The following is an 18,098-nucleotide window of genomic DNA, read 5'->3' on the forward strand; positions in this document are numbered from 1 at the left end:
AATCCCAAGGGGAAGCCCGTTGGGATGGATGTTGGAACACTGGGAAGACAGCCCCAGGAGAGTGGGGAAATCCAAGGAAAAGATGATCCATTTTTGTATGGATAAGTGGGGACAAAAGGAGATTGCAAAATACGTGGTCTGGCCAGTTTTCGGCATCTTTGAATTATGGACATGCGAGACCCTGTATGACCATGTAGTCGATCACCACCCACAGAATTTTGAGGAAACTGAGTATGCTGAGATGTGGAAATACGCTTGTTTGGGATTGTACCCGATCAAAACTCTCAGGCGCTCAGCAAACCGGGGCAAGGAATGGGAACTGATGGAAAACCTTCCACCTCCCTACCTTGTCCCTCCGCCCCAGCCCACGCCAGCCCAGGTACCTCAGGTGCCCACGCTGCTCCCAGAGGCATCGATCCCGCAGGGACAGGCTTCGGCGCCACCGCTCCCACCAGAGCTGGCCACGGCGTCTCCCCTCCCATGTGAACAGGCATCAGCGCCTCTGCTCCCAGGCGAGCAGTCCCAGCCCCCACAACTTCCCAAAACTGAGGAGAAACAGATCCTTCCCTCAAAAAAAGCTAACTCTCCTCCGACCCATTGGACAAGGCGGAGAACAAGGAGGGCAACCACTGGCGATAGTGAGGACGAGGAAGAAAAGCCCGGTCTTTTCTCTTTACAGGAGGTACCAACAGTTCCAGGAGTCATTGGCTTCGTACACGTGCTGATCGACACAAGAGACATGAGGGCTTTCAAGAAGGAAATGGGAAAGCTGATGGACGATCCATTGGGTGTGGCAGAAAGACTAGATGAATTCCTAGGGACCAGCACCTACACTTACAAGGATCTCAATGCGATCCTGACATCGCTGTTCAACAACGAAGAAAGGGAAATGATCAGACAAGCTGTGATCAGGGACTGGGAACACAGGAATCCACAGGGGGAGTGAGGGGATCAGAGGTGGCCAGACCAGAAGCCGTCTTGGAATGCCCAGATGGACGAAGGTAGACAGAAAATTATAAATCTTAGAAATTTGATGATACAAGGTATCCAAGAGGTGGTGCCAAAGGGGCAAATTATGAGCAAGGTGCTCAGGGAATGTCAGGGAAAAGAGACACCTACGGAGTGGCTGGAAAGGCTCCAGAAAAGCCTAAGAATATATTCCAGGAAGAACCTTGAATCCCCGATTGGAGCGGTCTTGTTGAAAACCCAATTTGTGGCAAAATCATGGGAAGATATAAGGGAGAAATTGGAAAAGATAGATGGATGGCAGGATAGAGAACTATGGGAATTACTCTGAGAAGCCCAGAAGATCTACGTGAGAAGAGATGAGGAGAAGCAGAAAATTCAGGCAAAAGTGTTAATGGCTGCAGTGAGGGAGGCACAGAAACAAGAACAGGTCAGAGACTCATCAAAAACAGTGCCAACAAGGAAACAGAACCCTTCCCAAGGTAAGGGCTCAAACAACCAGAAAAAGGACTTTGAGTGCTACTACTGCAAGCAAAAGGGACACATTCGGAGGAATTGTCCCAACAAGGTCAAAGACGAAACAATGTTTCAGGAAGATTAGGGGTGTCAGGGGCTTTTATGTCTGGGGTCTGGAATACCGAAGGAGCCCTTGATAAAATTGAGAGTGGGACCCCACCGTCAGGAGATATGGTTTTTAGTAGATTGTGGGGCTGAACGGACCACAGTGCAGCAATTACCATGAGGATGCTCTCTGAGCAATGACACAATGATGGTAATCGGAGCAAAAGGGGAACCGTTTAAGGTTCTGATCATAAAAGATGTTGAAATAGAAACAGAAAACAAAAAGTGTGTAGGAAATATGTTATTAATAAAAGAGGTGGATTTCAATTTGCTGGGAAGGGATTTGATGGTGGCACTGGAAATTGGTTTAGTGGTACAGGATTCCCAGCTCAAGGTGAGGTTGTATCAACTCACCACCCAGGACGAGGAGAAAATTGACCCAAAGGTTTGGTATGTCCAAGGGGAGGCCAGGAGTTTGGACATAGAACCAATTTGCATTGAAATAGAAAGGCCAGAAGACCCCATATGGGTCAAACAATACCCTATCCCCATGGAAGGAAGGAGGGGACTGAAACCAGTGATTGATGAACTAGTGAAAAAAGGAATGTTGGAGCCGTGCATGTCCCGGCACAACACCCCGATTTTGGCAGTGTGGAAAACGGATGGTAGCTACAGGCTAGTGCAAGATTTAAGGGCTGTGAATCAGAGGACTAAGACACTGTTCCCCATGGTCTCGAATCCTTACACTCTGCTGAATAACATCTCACCTGAGGACACATGGTACAGTGTGATTGACTTGAAGGATGCTTTCTGGACCTGTCCTTTAGCGAAAGACAGCAGAGATTACTTAGCGTTTCAATGGGAAGACCCAGAAACAAACAGAAAGCAACAACTCAAATGGACATCCTTGCCTCAGGGCTTCATAGATTCCCCGAACCTGTTCAGGCAAGCCCTCGAACAAGTGCTGAGTCACTTTGTACCAGCGGAAGGAACAAAACTGTTACAATATGTAGACAATTTGTTGATTGCGGGCCCAGGAGAGGAGGATGTAAGGACAAGCACCATTGAGCTTTTAAATTTTCTGGGGAAAAAAGGATTAAAGGTGTCGAAGTCAAAGTTGCAGTTCACAGAACTCAAGGTCAGATATTTGGGACATTGGTTAACCAAAGAAAAGAAGAAATTAGATCTTGAAAGGGTGGCAGGGATTATCACCCTGCCGCCCCCACAAACAAAGAGAGAGGTGAGACAGTTACTGGGGTTGTTGGGATATTGCTGGCAATGGATTGAAGGATACAGTGAAAAGGTGAAGTTTTTATATGAGAAACTCACCACAGACAGAATCAAATGGACAGAAAAGGATGAGGACGAATTTAGGGGAGTCAAGGAAGCACTCATGGCAGCACCAGTGCTGAGCCTCCCGGATGTGAAACAGCCATTTCAGCTGTTTGTGGATGTGAGCAGTCACGCAGCCCACGGCGTATTAATACAGGACTGGGCTGGGGCCAGGAAACCGGTCAGTTATTTGTCTAGGCTTTTGGACCCTGTAAGCAGGGGTTGGCCCACGTGCTTGCAAGCTATTGTAGCTGTGGCATTGTTGGTGGAAGAGGCAGAGAAAGTAACTTTTGGAGCACCATTGGTAGTATTCGCGCCGCACAACGTGCAGGGTATACTACAACAAAGGGCAGATAAATGGCTCACGGACGCTAGATTGTTAAAATATGAAGCCATTTTGATTCACTCACCAGATTTGGAGTTGCGAACAACTACAGCGCAAAATCCAGCTCAGTTTTTATTCAGGGAAGCCTCGGAAAAGCTTGTTCATGACTGTGTGGAAGCAGTAGAATTACAGACCAAGCTAAGACCAGATTTAGAAAAAGAGGAATTAGATGAAAGGGAAAAATGGTTTGTGGACGGTTCAAGCAGGGTGATCGAAGGGAAAAGGAAATCAGGATACGCAGTTGTGGATGGGAGAACAGGAAAGATGTTAGAAGCAGGTCCTTTGAATGCAGGATGGTCAGCACAGGCTTGTGAATTGTATGCATTTCTGAGAGCTTTGAATGGACTGAAAGGAAGAAAGGGAATGATTTTCAGAGATTCTAGGTATGCCTTTGGGGTGGTTCACACATTTGGGAAAATTTGGAAGAAAGGGGGTTGATACACACTCGAGGACAGGGACTGATGCACGGGGAATTGATCAGGCAGATTTTGGAAGCAATAAGGGAGCCTGAAGAAATTTTGGTTGTCCCTGTGAAAAGGCATGAGGCAGGGATGCAGTTTCGAACCCAGGGAAACAATCTGGCAGACCAGGAGGCAAAAAGCGCGGCATTGATGACGGTAAGTGCCCCAGAGATCGAAGGAATTGAGATCCCAGACCACCATCCTCAGCCCTTCTAAGAGAAGATTGAAAGTTATGAAAAAATGGAGGGAAAATTGGAGGAAGGTAAGTGGAAATTACCAGACGGGGGAGAACTAGTCTCCAAAGGCTTTACCAGGAGAATCTTGAGGAGATTGCACCAGCAAACACATTGGGGGGGCTCAGGCCCTAGCAGAACAATTTCTAAAGTTTTTTGGGTGCAGAGGAATTTATGAATTGGTAAAACAGGAGGTACAGGGATGTCTGATCTGCCAGAAAATTAACAAGACTAAGGCAAGACAGGCAATCTTGGGAAGTTGTCCCATTGCGTACCGACCTTTTGAAAGAATTCAAGTTGATTTTACTGAACTGCCCAGGGTGGGAAGGTACAAATTTGTGCTTGTGATAGTAGACAAATTGACTCACTGGGTGGAAGCTATTCCGAGCCCAAGGGCGACGGCTCAAACAGTGTCCAGAAAACTATTGGAGGAGATTGTGTCCCAATATGGGGAGGTAAATTACATAGATTCTGACCAGGGAACCCATTTTACTTCAAAGATTATTAAGCAATTGGCAGAGACGCTAGTCATTCGGTGGGAATACCACATCCCGTGGCATCCCCAGAGCTCAGGACAAGTTGAAAGGATGAATCAGACCTTGAAGGCACAGTCATCTAAATTGATATTGGAAACTCGGATGTCCTGGTTGAAATGCCTCCCTCACGCCTTGCTTAATATCAGGACTATGCCTCACTCAGAAACTGGGCTCTCACCATTTGAAATGCTATATGGAATGCCATATAAGCATGGGATGATGGTGGGACACTCCAGGCTGGAGGATAGTCAGATTCAACCCTACTTAGTAGCGATAAATAAGAATCTAAAGGAACTGAGGAAACAGGGGATAGTATCTCAGAGCGCCCCTCTGGGATTCGCTATCCACAAAATTCAACCGGGTGACAAGGTGCTTGTGAAAGTATGGAAAGATGTACCCCTCTCCCCTCACTGGGAAGGCCCCTTTCTTGTCCTTCTGACAACAGACACGGCCATTTGGATGGACACACGCATCCGGGGTGAAAAAGGTTGAGCATCAGGAGGAGGCTCCCAAGTGGAAGATCACCTCTTCTCCAGGCGACCTAAAGATCAAGCTTCATCATCCACATAAATGACCAATGGTGATCGGATAAGTTGTATACTGTCAGATTGCGTATGCTATCCGTTTGTACACTTCAAGTGTGAATATTGTCAAGGAGTTTTTGTTGTGCATTGTAGAAGGGGGCAAAGACCAAAGGGATTGTGCACTCAGTGTTTGGAGGAAGAGCTTGAGCTGACTGACCATATTCTGAATCTAGCCACAAATTTAGGTATTATTGAATTGGATTCGCAGGAGTGGTTCCACATCTTCCAGAATGGGGTACGTGGAAAACTCAAATCAAAGGCAGAGATATTGGATGTTGAGTGCCAAAAATCAGTCAAGGTACCGTGCAGCTCAGCTGCTGTCAAGATATCGAGGTGGGGCGCCTTTAAAAGGAGGTATGTGGCACGCTCTGAGAATGTATTCCCTGAAGAGTACTCCTGCTGCCACGAAGATGGCCTTCCTTGCCACTGATGGCACGCCAGGGGGCAGAGGCAAAGGCAGAGAAGTAAGCCTATGGGGAATTCTGATTGGCCTGAGCCTAGCTGTGTGCAGGACGCTGAGTCTGCACATTGAGACCCCACTCCACGATGGGAACCAGAACCCCGTGGATGAGTGCAGTGAGTGTACCCAGATTGTCCTGATCGGATAAGGAGATGGGGATCTCAGCATACCAAGCCCCAGAGGAGTGCATCAGGGAGCCAGGCAGGTACTGTTCAACAAACGGCACTTGGGTAAAATTGTGCAGAATGGGTAAAGAAGTGCTGTGTTTAGATCCAATGGCTGGAATGAAGAACAGGCGGTCAGACAGGCTCAGCCACCAAATATTGAAAAGAAACGCGAAACCAATGTCAATCCCCGTTTGTAGCCAATGTAATCGGACAATGTGGATCGGGGGAAAGATGGAATCGATTTTTGTAGTGTATCATCAAGTTAATCCATTGTGTTATGATAATTCAAAATTGGGAATGTGTGTAATGAATGGGAAAACATACTGGGTTGGAAGGAATTTGAAATTTGATAGCAGTCTCACCCTAAATAGAGAACCCATCATGCTGGATTTAGTACAGGCAAACGATGACAGAGTATGTCTGCAGTATGATAGGGCTGTCTGTTTTGCAAAGAACAAAGATGGGATAGATCCTGAGGGGAAAATGAAGCAAATTACTCAGGAGCTGAAGAGAAGGGAGTCAGAGTTGAGAAAGAAAAGGGTGGAGCAAGAGAGGATGAAAACGCTGAGTGAACAGTACGAGCAGCTTGAGAAACAATACGCTGATGGGCGATTACCTTCCCCAGACCGAAACTTATTCATTGACTTGGTTCAGGAGATTGCAACTGAATTGGATTGTCAAATTGTTGGATTTGTGGGGTGCAGCAGGCTCCGGGCCTGCTACGGCCCTGTGGAGAGCAGAGGCTTAAAGATAGGAAATGCCAAGTCATAGCAAAGAAGCCCCTGTCTTCCTCCTTTCAGACCCCTGCTTATCTTTCTGAAACCCCATAGGTCACTTTCTCTTAACCCCTGCTACTGGACAATTTTGGATCCCCCTATACCCTATATAATGGGCTGTTTTAGCCCATTCTGGTTAGAAGAGCCATTGCTGGAACCCTTCACAGACCCACAATGAAGCCATCACTGTGGAACTCCAGCTGCCTTCTCCTCTCTCGCGTCTTCCTTTCAGTCTGCCTGCAGCGGCGCCTTAGCAAGCAAAGAGCTGAAATTATAAAAGAGCTGATATTCACTAAAGAGCTGATATCCCTTAACCTTGCTAAGGTTGCCTGCGGCTAAGAGCGGCTTGGGTACTCAGACAGTCTGTCCCCATAAGAGGACTGAGCTATCCAGCCCATGCTGCCTGCTCAGGGGCAAATCGACTCAGCAGGAGACCGGGACAGTGGGGGGCTAAAATCAGCAGAAAACTGGCCCTGGAAGGGTGAGAGTTTAGCTCCAGAACAACTTTTGAAGTGGGACAATCCACAGGTCTCAAAATTGGCGCAGAGACCTGAGGGATGGGTGTTGGACCAGCGAGTGATTGGAATGATTTGCATCAGTTGAGAGGGAAGGAATATACCGAAATGGTGGGATATACCCCGTGTATATCCACCCTGATGGTAAATTCGAATAGTAGGAGCAAAATCTGGCAACCAGAACCTCCTACAGGATATTGGAGTCAGAAAAACGAGACAAATTGCGAATGGAATGGTCAGATGGTACTTTGCCGGGTCAAGAGTCCCGGACCTAACCCTTACCAGTCATTGGGGGGGCTGAAAAAATATTGGGGAGACCCAGGGAAAACTAACATAAGGTGGAAAGCCCCAGATGGAATTTATTGGATTTGCAGGAAAAAGGCGTACAGTGAGTTACCTCCCAGATGAAATGGATCATGCACTTTGGGCATGATCTGGCCTGTGTTCTTCACTCTTTCCTGGACAAAAAGCAACCTGCTTGGGGCCCCATTATATGAGACCCTAAACAGGGAAAGGAGGAGTTTGAAGAAAATGATACCTGTCATAAGCGGCAGGCAAACTTGGGGAGAGGAAGAATGGCCGGCGGCAAGAATAATTGATTATTATGGGCCAGCCACGTGGGCTCAGGATGGAAGCTATGAATATAGGACCCCAATTTATCAACTGAACCGACTGATCAGGCTGCAGGCAGTGGTGGAAAGTGTGTTGAACCACACCTCGGAGGCCCTGGACTTGTAAAGCCGGCAGCACACCCAGATATGGGCTTTTGTGTACCAAAATGGAATAGCTTTAGACTATTTGCTGGCCGAGGAAGGGAGAGTGTGTGGAAAATTCAGTGAGTCGGAATGCTGCATTGAAATTGATGATTATGGGGAAACCATAAGGGGTTTAGCAGCCGAAATAAAAAAGGTGGCCCATGTCCCAGTTCAGAAGTGGAATTCCATTTTGCAGTCAACCTGGTGGAGCAAAATAATGGTCTTTGTAATGTATTCAGTAGCAGGGGTCATATTCCTCCCATGTCTAATACTTTGCTTTATTAGACTGATACATTCTGTGGTACAGGGTATGCAGATAGCGGTTGTGCCCGTGGACCCAGAGCTGGCTTCCAGAAACAACGTGTCCAAAATCATGAGCCTGGGAGAGGTAGAGTGTACAAGCAGTGCTGCTGAAGTCCTAGCAAAATTTAAGAAACAGGTCAGACGCAATGGGAACAATTATAATGGCTATCAAGGAATCCCACAAGGAGAACAGGGCATGAGGAGAATTTAAATAGGTCCTTCTCTTTTTAGGAAATCCTTGGAGGTGGAGGGTAGTTGTAGAGAATTATATAGATAATAGTTGTATGAGTTGTAGTGGGAGCATGAATTAATGTGTTTATATTGAAGGGGAGGGATTGTAATATATGTTAAGAAATAGTTCATGCTATTAAATAATGTATTTTATGAAGATTATAAAATCCAAACAAGTCTCTGACCACAAGCAGCCTGAGAGGCAGACATCTATTCGAATTCTGAAATTCCTGGAGGCGTCAGGAGAACAATCAGCAGTTAGCTTATGAATAGACGTGCCCATCGCGATGATCACCACTATCCCGAGTCTTTGGAAGATGGCTAAGAGCGATCATCCCCTGTTGATAACATCAATCAAGATAGCCGGAGTGGACTCGATTAACACCGCTATTGACCAGGAAACAGCGATTGTCCAGCTCTGCACAGTGAAAGAGCCAACCTTGAATAGGCAGAGTTACAAAAGAAACTGGGACTCCTTCGCCTCGGGCATAATAAACTGTATAAAACAGTTTATATATGTGGTGGTTTGACAGGAAATGTGTTTTTTGGGATGCTGTGTTTTGGGCCAATGGATATTCAGGCTTTAATATTGGCATTTAACCTGGCCATTGGGACATGGACACGCCTCTGAGAACACGGGGTTAAAAGCAGAGCTCTCCCCTGGGAGGGTCCTCTTGGGTTTCCGGCGGGAAAGAGTTCGGGTCTCTCCCCCGGCCCAGCTGCTGGCTGGGCAGGGGGAGGGGAAAAGCCATGTGGCCAAGAGAGGTAGGCCTGAGCCCCGGGGTGGAAGGGTGGAAGAGAGAAAGAGAGAGAGACACCGGGAGCCATCGGGCAGCCCCCCCTGAGAGACACAGAGAGAGAGAAAGAGCCGCTGCCTGAGACTGTAACCTTGAAGCTTGATAAACATGGGCCTGTGCCGGCAGCACGGCTGGGACGGAGAAGAGGGGGGGGTTCAGCCGGCCGCTTGTAGGAGCTTTTAACCCCTTTTTGGAAAATGAGAACTTTACAGAACATTGACCTTTCATAGAAGATAGAGTGGAAGATGAAAAAGGAAATGGGCCAGTGTGAGAGAGGTCTGGGTGAGTGAGAGATAGTAGAAGAGTAGAGAAGAATCCTAGTGGGAAGAGATGATGGAGTGGCTTTTGCTGGACTCTTTTTGTATAGCCATGGACAGAACCAAGAGGGTTCAGTGTTGATGCCCCTCGGCCCCAGGGGGTGAAAAATATGGGGGGGACAGGTGTCCCAAAGGAGAGATTGTGGGGACAGGTGTCCCAGAAGAGAGATGACGGCCTCAGAACCAAGAGGGTTCAGTGTTGATGCCCCTCGGCCCCAGGGGGTGAAAAATATGGGGGGACAGGTGTCCCAAAGGAGAGATTGTGGGGACAGGTGTCCCAGAATAGAGATGGACAGACCCAAGTTCCTTGTGACACAGAGACTGCATTCTAGGGGGAGGCAATGGCCTCAGAGCCAAGAGGGTTCAGTGTTGATGCCCCTCGGCCCCAGGGGGTGAAAAAATATGGGGGGGACAGGTGTCCCAAAGGAGAGATTGTGGGGACAGGTGTCCCAAAGGAGAGACTGTGCCTTTTTTGGATCGGGACAGAGCATCCTTAAAAAAGACCACCCTAGAAGCAGTTCTGGTCCGTGTTCAGTGGTGAGAGCACTGGACATGAAAAGGAAGAAGTCACAATGGCAGATGTACTCCGGGCGGTGCCACGAGTGACACGGAAACACACGAGGCTTCAGCTGTGTTTCCAGGGGAAGCCCATGGCACAAGAAGGACTCCTCTCCTCTTGATGAACTGAGGATTGATTGTTTGAAGGGTGCTGCTGGACCGAGAGTTGGTGATTTGAGGAACAAATGTATTGTGTTAGAAATTTGGTGGGGGGAGGAGGAAATGCATTTGTGAGGTTTTCATTTTCCCTATGTGTGTGTTTTATTTTATCTGTAGTTGTAGAGTAGTTAATAAAGTTCTGGTTCTTTTTTTTCCCTAAGTAGGAGCCTGCTTTGCTTATTCTTGGTCACATCTTACAGCAGAAACCAGGGAGAAGGTATTTTCATGGGGGCACTGGCATTGTGCCAGTGTTAAACCATGACAATATAAAACAGGCTTCAGGGGAAAAGAGGACATTTAGATGAGGCTGAATAAGCCCACAGGAGAAGTTGTCTATTCTATTTCTGGAACATGGACCATGTGCATCTATTTTTAACTTGAACCGAGATCCTCTGCCTCCTGCCAGAAGTCCTGAGCCCTGTGCTGGTGCAACAAGAGCTGTAGTCCAGCCATGCCCTAATAGCTATTACTTAAGAAAGAGTGGCACTTTAGCAAAGGATGAGGTTACTGTTGCAGGGGTCATGATTAATAATTATTAATCTGATCCTTGCCGACATGAAGTGGATCCCCCATTCACAAAGTACTTACTCTGCAGTATGGATACCATTTCCAGAGGAGGCATACATTTTTTCATATTGAAACCAAAAACAAACACAGAAGGATAGTAGAAGCTGGCTTCTCAGTAACACTTAAGCTCACATGAGCCACCGGAAAAGTTAAGCAAATAGACAAAAGAAAAAAATCAGTGGATAAGAGCAGTTAAACATTGATGAGTCACATATCTTTTGTGAGAAAAAAAGGGAAAACAAATAAAACTAAACCCCGAGAAAGCAGAGCTTCATATGCTAAGGATATGAAGCGCTCTGGTACTTCTGTTTCTTAACCTTATGCATACCTCTAATATGCACATTATTTGCCCACCAACACATTTCCCCCGTGGTTTTAAATTACATTTTTGCTTTCCTCAGAAAATATACAATTGAAATCACTCCCCGGGAACCATCATTCCTACTTTATACTAATATAAAACTTAGTACAAGGAAATCCTAGTTCAGGATTGCCATTCTTATGGAATTATGCACCTCAAATAATAAGCAATATTATAATAATTTATGAGGAAGTATAAGTTAATGGGAAACTAATAACCATTATGAAGAGCATATATGAACCTTACAATTACAGCAGGATGTTTGTAGTACAAAGACTTCCTTCTGGGCCTTGGAGCACAAATGATTTTCACTCCCACAAAGCACTCAAACAAGTACCAGTTGTGCCAGTGGCAGACAAGGGTTTTGCTGCCAAGAGGCGGCCTTATTTCGGAACTCGTCTCAGTCAACCTGCTTCACCAACCCAAAGCTTCATCAAGACCATTCATGGAGGATAAGAGTCTAGTTTTTCAGTGCACTCAGCTGTATTCCCTTTGAGGTTTTCAAAGCTTTTGTGGGACTTATATTGCACTGTTTAGCCTTCCACCTCATCTTGTAGAGATTGATTTAGACTGGGAGGCCAGACAACATAGACCACCAGTCCCTCTCCTGCTCTGGTGCATATCCAACAGGAAGGTTGTGTTCCTTGTGGCTGTTGTGAAATCCCAGCCCCATGTGAGCCTGTTTGGATTTCTGCCATTGACAGTTATCTGTCAGGTTTTACACACTGGTGATTTGCACCTTTGTATGTCAGACTTGGGGAAGCAGATCTCAGGTCAAGGAAGTTAAGACACCTTCTCTTCTAAAGGCACACTGGAGAAATGCCAGTAAATTAAATCCTTAGCAATGGGGTCATGACTTGGTTCAGCTGGGAATTTTCAACGGTAGGGCAGTGTGTTTATGACTTTTTTCCAGTTTTCAAATTGACTTGAAAGAATGAAAAAAAAAATCTTTGCAAAGCATCACCTTTCACAAAAATTCAGCTGAAAAGTAGCTGGTTAGATCCAATCCTTTAAATAGGTAGTGGTATAGAGCCCACATACCTATTTTTGCATACATTCATGAAAATGAAAACTAAGTTGCATTTTCACACAACTTTACAGATGAATTGCAGGAGAACATAAAGCAATACTAAAAAAAAAAAGAAAAAAAAAGTCCCCAACAACAATAATAAAGGTAAATCCTTTTAAAATCTGAGACAGGACATACAAGGAGGAGCTAAAGCTCTGCAAACAAAACTAAATCCAGTGCAGTGTTTTTCCCCTTCACAAAGTTTAAAAAAAAGTTGTTCCAAAAATAATGCTTCTTTGGTTTTCTGCCAATTAGTGTCCTGAAGGATTAGCCTACAATCATCAGCAAGCATTTGACTTCCCCAGCTGATATCACCATAGAAGTCTGTGTTTATCTACAAGGCCCAGTGGATAATTTATAAGCTGAGCTGAGATCCTGAATTCACAGACAAATGTTCCACACTGCCACCCACTCTCCTGAACTAGTTTCCTCCCATCCACCTCCTGTCCCCTGAACTACAGACCAGGCCCTGCCAGGGACATGACAAATGAGCTGAACAGCCTCTGGAGCAAGTATTTGCCCAATGGTTTATGCTGATACAGCAAGAAAGAGTTACTAAGATGGTCAATGCCTCACTAGATATCAAAAATAAAATTTCAGAAAGTAACCAAATGCAAAGAATGATTTATCATTGTCCCAGAAAATAGATAAGAGAATGGGAATTTTTTTCCTCCAAAAATGTTTTCCTCCTCTATAATTAAAGTATTGCCATCAATAAGTTTTAGGTCCTCTTCCACAGGTTTGAGATAGTGTTTTGTAAAACCTCTCTGCAATCAAGATGTTGCTATTTCATTTATAATCTCTACAACAAGCGGTTTGCCACTGCTGTAGGCCTGTTGTAAATCAAAAATTTTTCAACCAGAGTACAGATCAAAAAATTAAAATTGGTAAAAGTGTTAATTTCTAAATAAATTTTCTCCTGATGTGTTAGAACCTCAGTGTGAGAAAATTAAGCTAGTATTTGAGAGAATGGGAAGCTATTCTTTAAAGAAAAGTAATATGAATCCTTGTCTCGATGGTCAGCTGATAGTATAGATCATGACAATGAACTTCTTATGTTGAAAATACTAATTAAAAAAAAAACCATAAATGAAAGACTCAATCTTACAAAACATTTATAAGTGTGAACAACATTCCTCACAACAGAGTCCACTGAAGTATAGATAGATAGGTAGATAGGTAGATAGATATATATAGATAGATAGACAGATAGATCCGTTCTTAGATCTCGGACATTGACAAAACAAGGCTCAGAGACATTATTGTTTAATAGGGTTGATGAACATGCATGTTGAAAATGAGAAACATTTTTCTTCCTGAGAGTTCATCTCCTTTCCCGTCACTAAATTATTGGCAATTCCTGGAGCTTTGTGGACACTGTTTGAATCTCCTTCAGGTCTATACCTGGTTACAGGTTGTTCACAAGATACATTAGAGACCAAAGTTATTTGATATTTCAGATCAACTTCTTCACTCTACCACATTTAACATTGGATGGCCCAATATTTATAAAATGTTTATTTAGCTACAAAGCCAGAAGGCCATAATAATTGAAAATTTTGGTAGGGACAAATTGGGCTAGTCTGAATAAGTGCAAAATGGTAGGAGGTAGGAAGAGACCACCAGCTGGCTGTCATTCAGGCCACAGTCCACCTCATTTGCAATTACTGAACCCTAGAAGTGGTCCCACCAAGGTCAATATAACCATAAACCCATTATGCTATGGGTGAGCAACTGGCTCATGGGTCAGGCACAAAGAGTTATAGTGACTGGGGTGACATCAGGCTGACAACCTGTACCCAGTGGGGCTCCACGGGGCTCCATCCTCAGCCTTGTGTTCTGCAACATCTTCATAAATGACTTGGATACAGGACTGGAAGGGATACTGAGCAAGTTTGTGGATGATACAAAACTGGGAGGAGCTGTTGACTCTCTCAAAAGCAGGGAGGCCCTGCAGAGAGACCTCAACAAATTAGAGGACTGGGCAATCACCAACCATATGAAGTTCAACAAGGGAAAGTGCTGGATTCTGCACCTGGATGTACATACAGACTGTTGAATGAGATGCTGGAAAGCAGTGCTACGGAAAGGAACTTGAGGGTCCTGGTCAACAGAAAGTTGAATTTGAGTCAGCAGTGTTCCCTGGCAACCAGAAGGGCAAACCATTTCCTGGGATGCATCAGGCACAGCATCACCAACTAGTCAAGGGAAGGGATTGTCCTGCTCTGCAGTGGTGCAGCCTCACACTGAATATTGTGTGCAGTTTGGGGCACCACAATATAAGAAAGACATAAAGCTATTAGAGTGTCCAAAGGAGGGCAACAAAGATGGTGAGGGGCCTAGAGAAGAAGCCATACGAGTAGTTGAGGTTGCTTGGTCTATACAGCCTGGAGAAGAGGAGACTGAGGGGACCCCTCATTGCAGTTACAGCTTCCTTGTGAGGGGAAGAGGAGAGGCAGACACTGATCTCTCTGGTGACCAGTGACAGAACCCAAAGGAATGGCCTGAAGTTGTGTCAGGGGAGGTTTAAGCTGGATATTAGAAAAAGGTTCTTCACCCAGAGAGTGGTTGGGCACTGGAGGAGGTTCCCCAGGGAAGTGGTCACAGCCCCAAGCCTGACAGAGTTCAAGAAACATCTGGACAATACTCTTGGGCACATGGTGTGACTCTTGGGGTGTCCTGTGCAGGGCCAGGAGTTGGACTTGATCCTCATGGGTCCTTTCCAACTCAGCATATTCTGTGATTCTGTGAATTTTAGAATAAGAGGCCATTCATTCCAAGTAATGAATATTGAAACCTGGCCATCAGTTTGTCAACAAGTTTTTACATCTTTCCTGAGGAACCTTAATAAAGAATGTCCTTGTGATGGTGTCACTTCAGAACAAAAGCATGCAGTGACTTACATGTTTCTCTGTAACTACTACCCATCCAGACAACTAGAGTATTAGTTTAAAAACTGCATGCATTTAGCCAGCAAGGAAATGCAATATTGTTTGAGAGGCATTGCCTGGATTGGGTTTTCATAAAGAAACAGAATTCATGAATAAATAAATCAGGTGGAAATAAGCCAGCCTATGGCATTAACAGCCCCTAGTGCAATTAATCTCTGATCTTGCTTGAGGGTTTTTCCTATAAATAACAAATAGAAAAACATCGATGCGGTACCATTGTCAGCCATGTCAAGGACTTTATTTGTGTCCAGGAACCCTGATATGCAACAGCATAGTTCAAAGAGGTGTTAACACATTCTTATTTCTCAATCAGTTAAGGTACATATTGACTGATCTGATCTGAGTCTTTCATTTGAGCATTTTTCTCTTTTCTGCAACCACAACTCATAAGCAGTTTTGCATCTCCAATAACTTTTCCCTTTAAGAGATAAGACAAGAAAAGCATCAGCACAATCTGTGTGGTGAGTGAGACAGAGGGTACAATGGAACTGATAAAGGAGCCTGATATCTCAGGCCTAATCAAGCAGAAACCATCCGAGAGACAGACACAGATAACTGCTCCCTGAAACTTTGTAATGATTACCAGGTAACTGATGTAATGAAGAATGTGTAACCAATGAGAAATTGTTACCAAAAATAGAATCCTATATACCCTATATAAACACTTAGTATTCTCAATAAAATTGGCTTCTGATCCAGCTCAGTTGTCCCCATCTCTCCATCACCGATTATCTGAATCACTGAAGACCAAGAGGTTTGTATTTATAAGCAGGAACAGGGGAAGAAAAGACATTAGGGAAACGTGTGGACTCATCCTTAATTGCTGGGAGGTACCCTTTCACAGAGGAGTATCTCCCAAGCTGCCAAGACTTCCACAAAGGGCAATATCATGGCATCCGGGATGTCACATAGACAGGGGCAGAAGGAAAGTGAAGTGTTCAGAAAAACACAGTAGGAATACAGGCAAGCAAAGCTGAAAAGGAACATGTTATTTTAACCCATTGTTTTCATACAGATTCATGAAGTGGAAAAGCTCTATCATGCTCAGAGAGCACAATTACGAAATTGAAATTACTTAAGGCAAAGCTCATACACTAGCTTTTTTGTTCATCCTTTCCAAATTAGTGATAACTTAATTCTAGTGTGGCTATATTACACAAAGTAAACTTTACAGGTGTGACTTGCTGTCCTGGGGTGACTTTATGCTGCTGGTATCCCCATCATCTGTCTTTTTGCTCAAAAATGGGTCTTGTAGCTTTAAGTTAGGGCCAGAGAGAGACAGAGAGAAGGGGGAGAGTGGTGGAATTTTGGCGTCTGTATTCAAAACATAGAGATAAGCAGTGCTCTCAGAGTTCTCAGCTTTTGCAGAGATTGGAAGTCCTTTTCTTTGCTTTTTTTGCTGGTTTTCCTCATTAGCTACAGCAAGAAAGGTTTTCCCTGGACTGTCTTCTTCTTCTGGGACTGTTGCTTCTATTGGGTCCCAGACATCAGGAGAATTGCCCATGGGGCCCCCAAGCTGCACGCTGGGCCTGGCACGCTGGGCCCGAGCCCCAGAGAGACTGAGCCACACCCACAGAAGGACTCTTTCTGAATTTGCCATCTCTTCAGAACATCAAGAGGTTCCATTGTTTACTATTACTCATTTTTTCATGCTTGTGAGTACTTTGATTGTTAAATAAACAGGTTTTTTCCACTTCTCTCCAAGGAGAATTTTCTCCCTAATCGTTAGGGGAGGGATTGCTGAAATTTGCTTTCTAGAGGAGACCCTTCAGGAAGTTCCCTCCCAAATCTGTCCCAATCCAAGACATATATTTGTCTGGGTTTCAGCACCTCCACCCCTTGCCTCTATGAATCCATATTTAAGAATTATTATCAAAATTACATTCAACATACAATTTTTACCTAGAACAATAAAATCTACTAAACTTAACAGAAGAAAAAATTTCTTACACCAACCTCCACCCCTGGACATTTCACTACAATTACAATATAAATTTCCCACTATCATTCTACTTAACCTTATGATTTAATATTTGCTTTGCCCGTTTTTTTGCCATGATTTGTGGAAGCAAACAAACTCCACAACTTTTGTGAAAGTTATAAAGCCGGTATGCTTATTACAGCACTGGACGCATGTGGGAATTGTTCCCCTAAAATGACGTGTGCCTCTGGGAACTCCAGATCCTTTTTTATCTTCCTCTCAAATACATATGCATACAATTTCACAATAGGTTCATACATATTCATTCTACTGATTTCGCATGACATTTGCCGCTAATTTTTTCTTTATCGGAAAGAATTCCTGGGTCATTTTGACCCTGCTTTCCGTAGCAGCCTCTCTGTTTCAGAGTTCGAGCCCCCCCCCCCCCCATCTCTGTCCTTCGGCTGAAGCAGTTCCTTCGAGAATAGGCTTTTTGCGAGAACAGGCAGTCAGACTAAACAGCTATGTTTGCAAGCTACAGACTTAACTCAAAGATGTACATTTCACCTAAATAAAAATGGATTTCTACTCTGGAAAATTTCCACTCTGTCTCAGCCAATTAATCTTTATTTCAAAGTTCTCATAAATTGTCTGCATTTTCCACCAAAAAATGTAGCGGTTTCCATTTGATGTAATCAAAATTTGCTTTCTAGAGGAGAGGAGACCCTTCAGGAAGTTCCCTTCCAAATCTGTCCCAATCCAGCTGAGAGAAGGCTGTTATTGGGTTTCTGTTTTTGCTTGTGGTTGCTGCTGTTGTTTTTGTTTGTTTGCCTTGTCATATATATATATTTATTCTAGTAAATAACTGTTATTCCTTTTCCCATATCTTTGCCTGAAAGCCCCATATTTTCAAAGTTATAATAATTTCTAGGGAAGGGGGTCATATTTTCCATTCCAAGGGAGGTTCCCGCCTTCCTTGGCAGGGACCTGTCTTTCAAACCAAGACAATCTACCAGGGAAAGGGGCTGCCCTTGAGCTGAACCCCACAAAATGGCAGTCTAGCTTCCCATCCCTACCCAACTAATTCTTCTAATGCCACTCATATTGCTTTAGGAGGAGACAGTTCTCCCTGC

At 44.6% G+C, this 18,098-nt stretch overlaps 1 protein-coding gene across 1 annotated transcript in view; it reads right to left on the reverse strand.

Annotated features, from left to right (window-relative positions):
* LOC129132406 (SET-binding protein-like) overlaps positions 1–18,098 on the reverse strand; it is a 232,488-nt gene that overhangs the window by 199,524 nt on the left and 14,866 nt on the right. Inside the window, exon 2 of the mRNA XM_077193200.1 lies at positions 15,367–15,462. Within this exon, the coding sequence (XP_077049315.1) occupies positions 15,367–15,462 (96 nt within the window). The remainder of the gene's footprint in view (positions 1–15,366; positions 15,463–18,098) is intronic.

Source organism: Agelaius phoeniceus, chromosome W (assembly GCF_051311805.1).
Source record: "Agelaius phoeniceus isolate bAgePho1 chromosome W, bAgePho1.hap1, whole genome shotgun sequence".
In the NCBI taxonomy this organism is placed as follows: Eukaryota; Metazoa; Chordata; class Aves; order Passeriformes; family Icteridae; genus Agelaius; species Agelaius phoeniceus.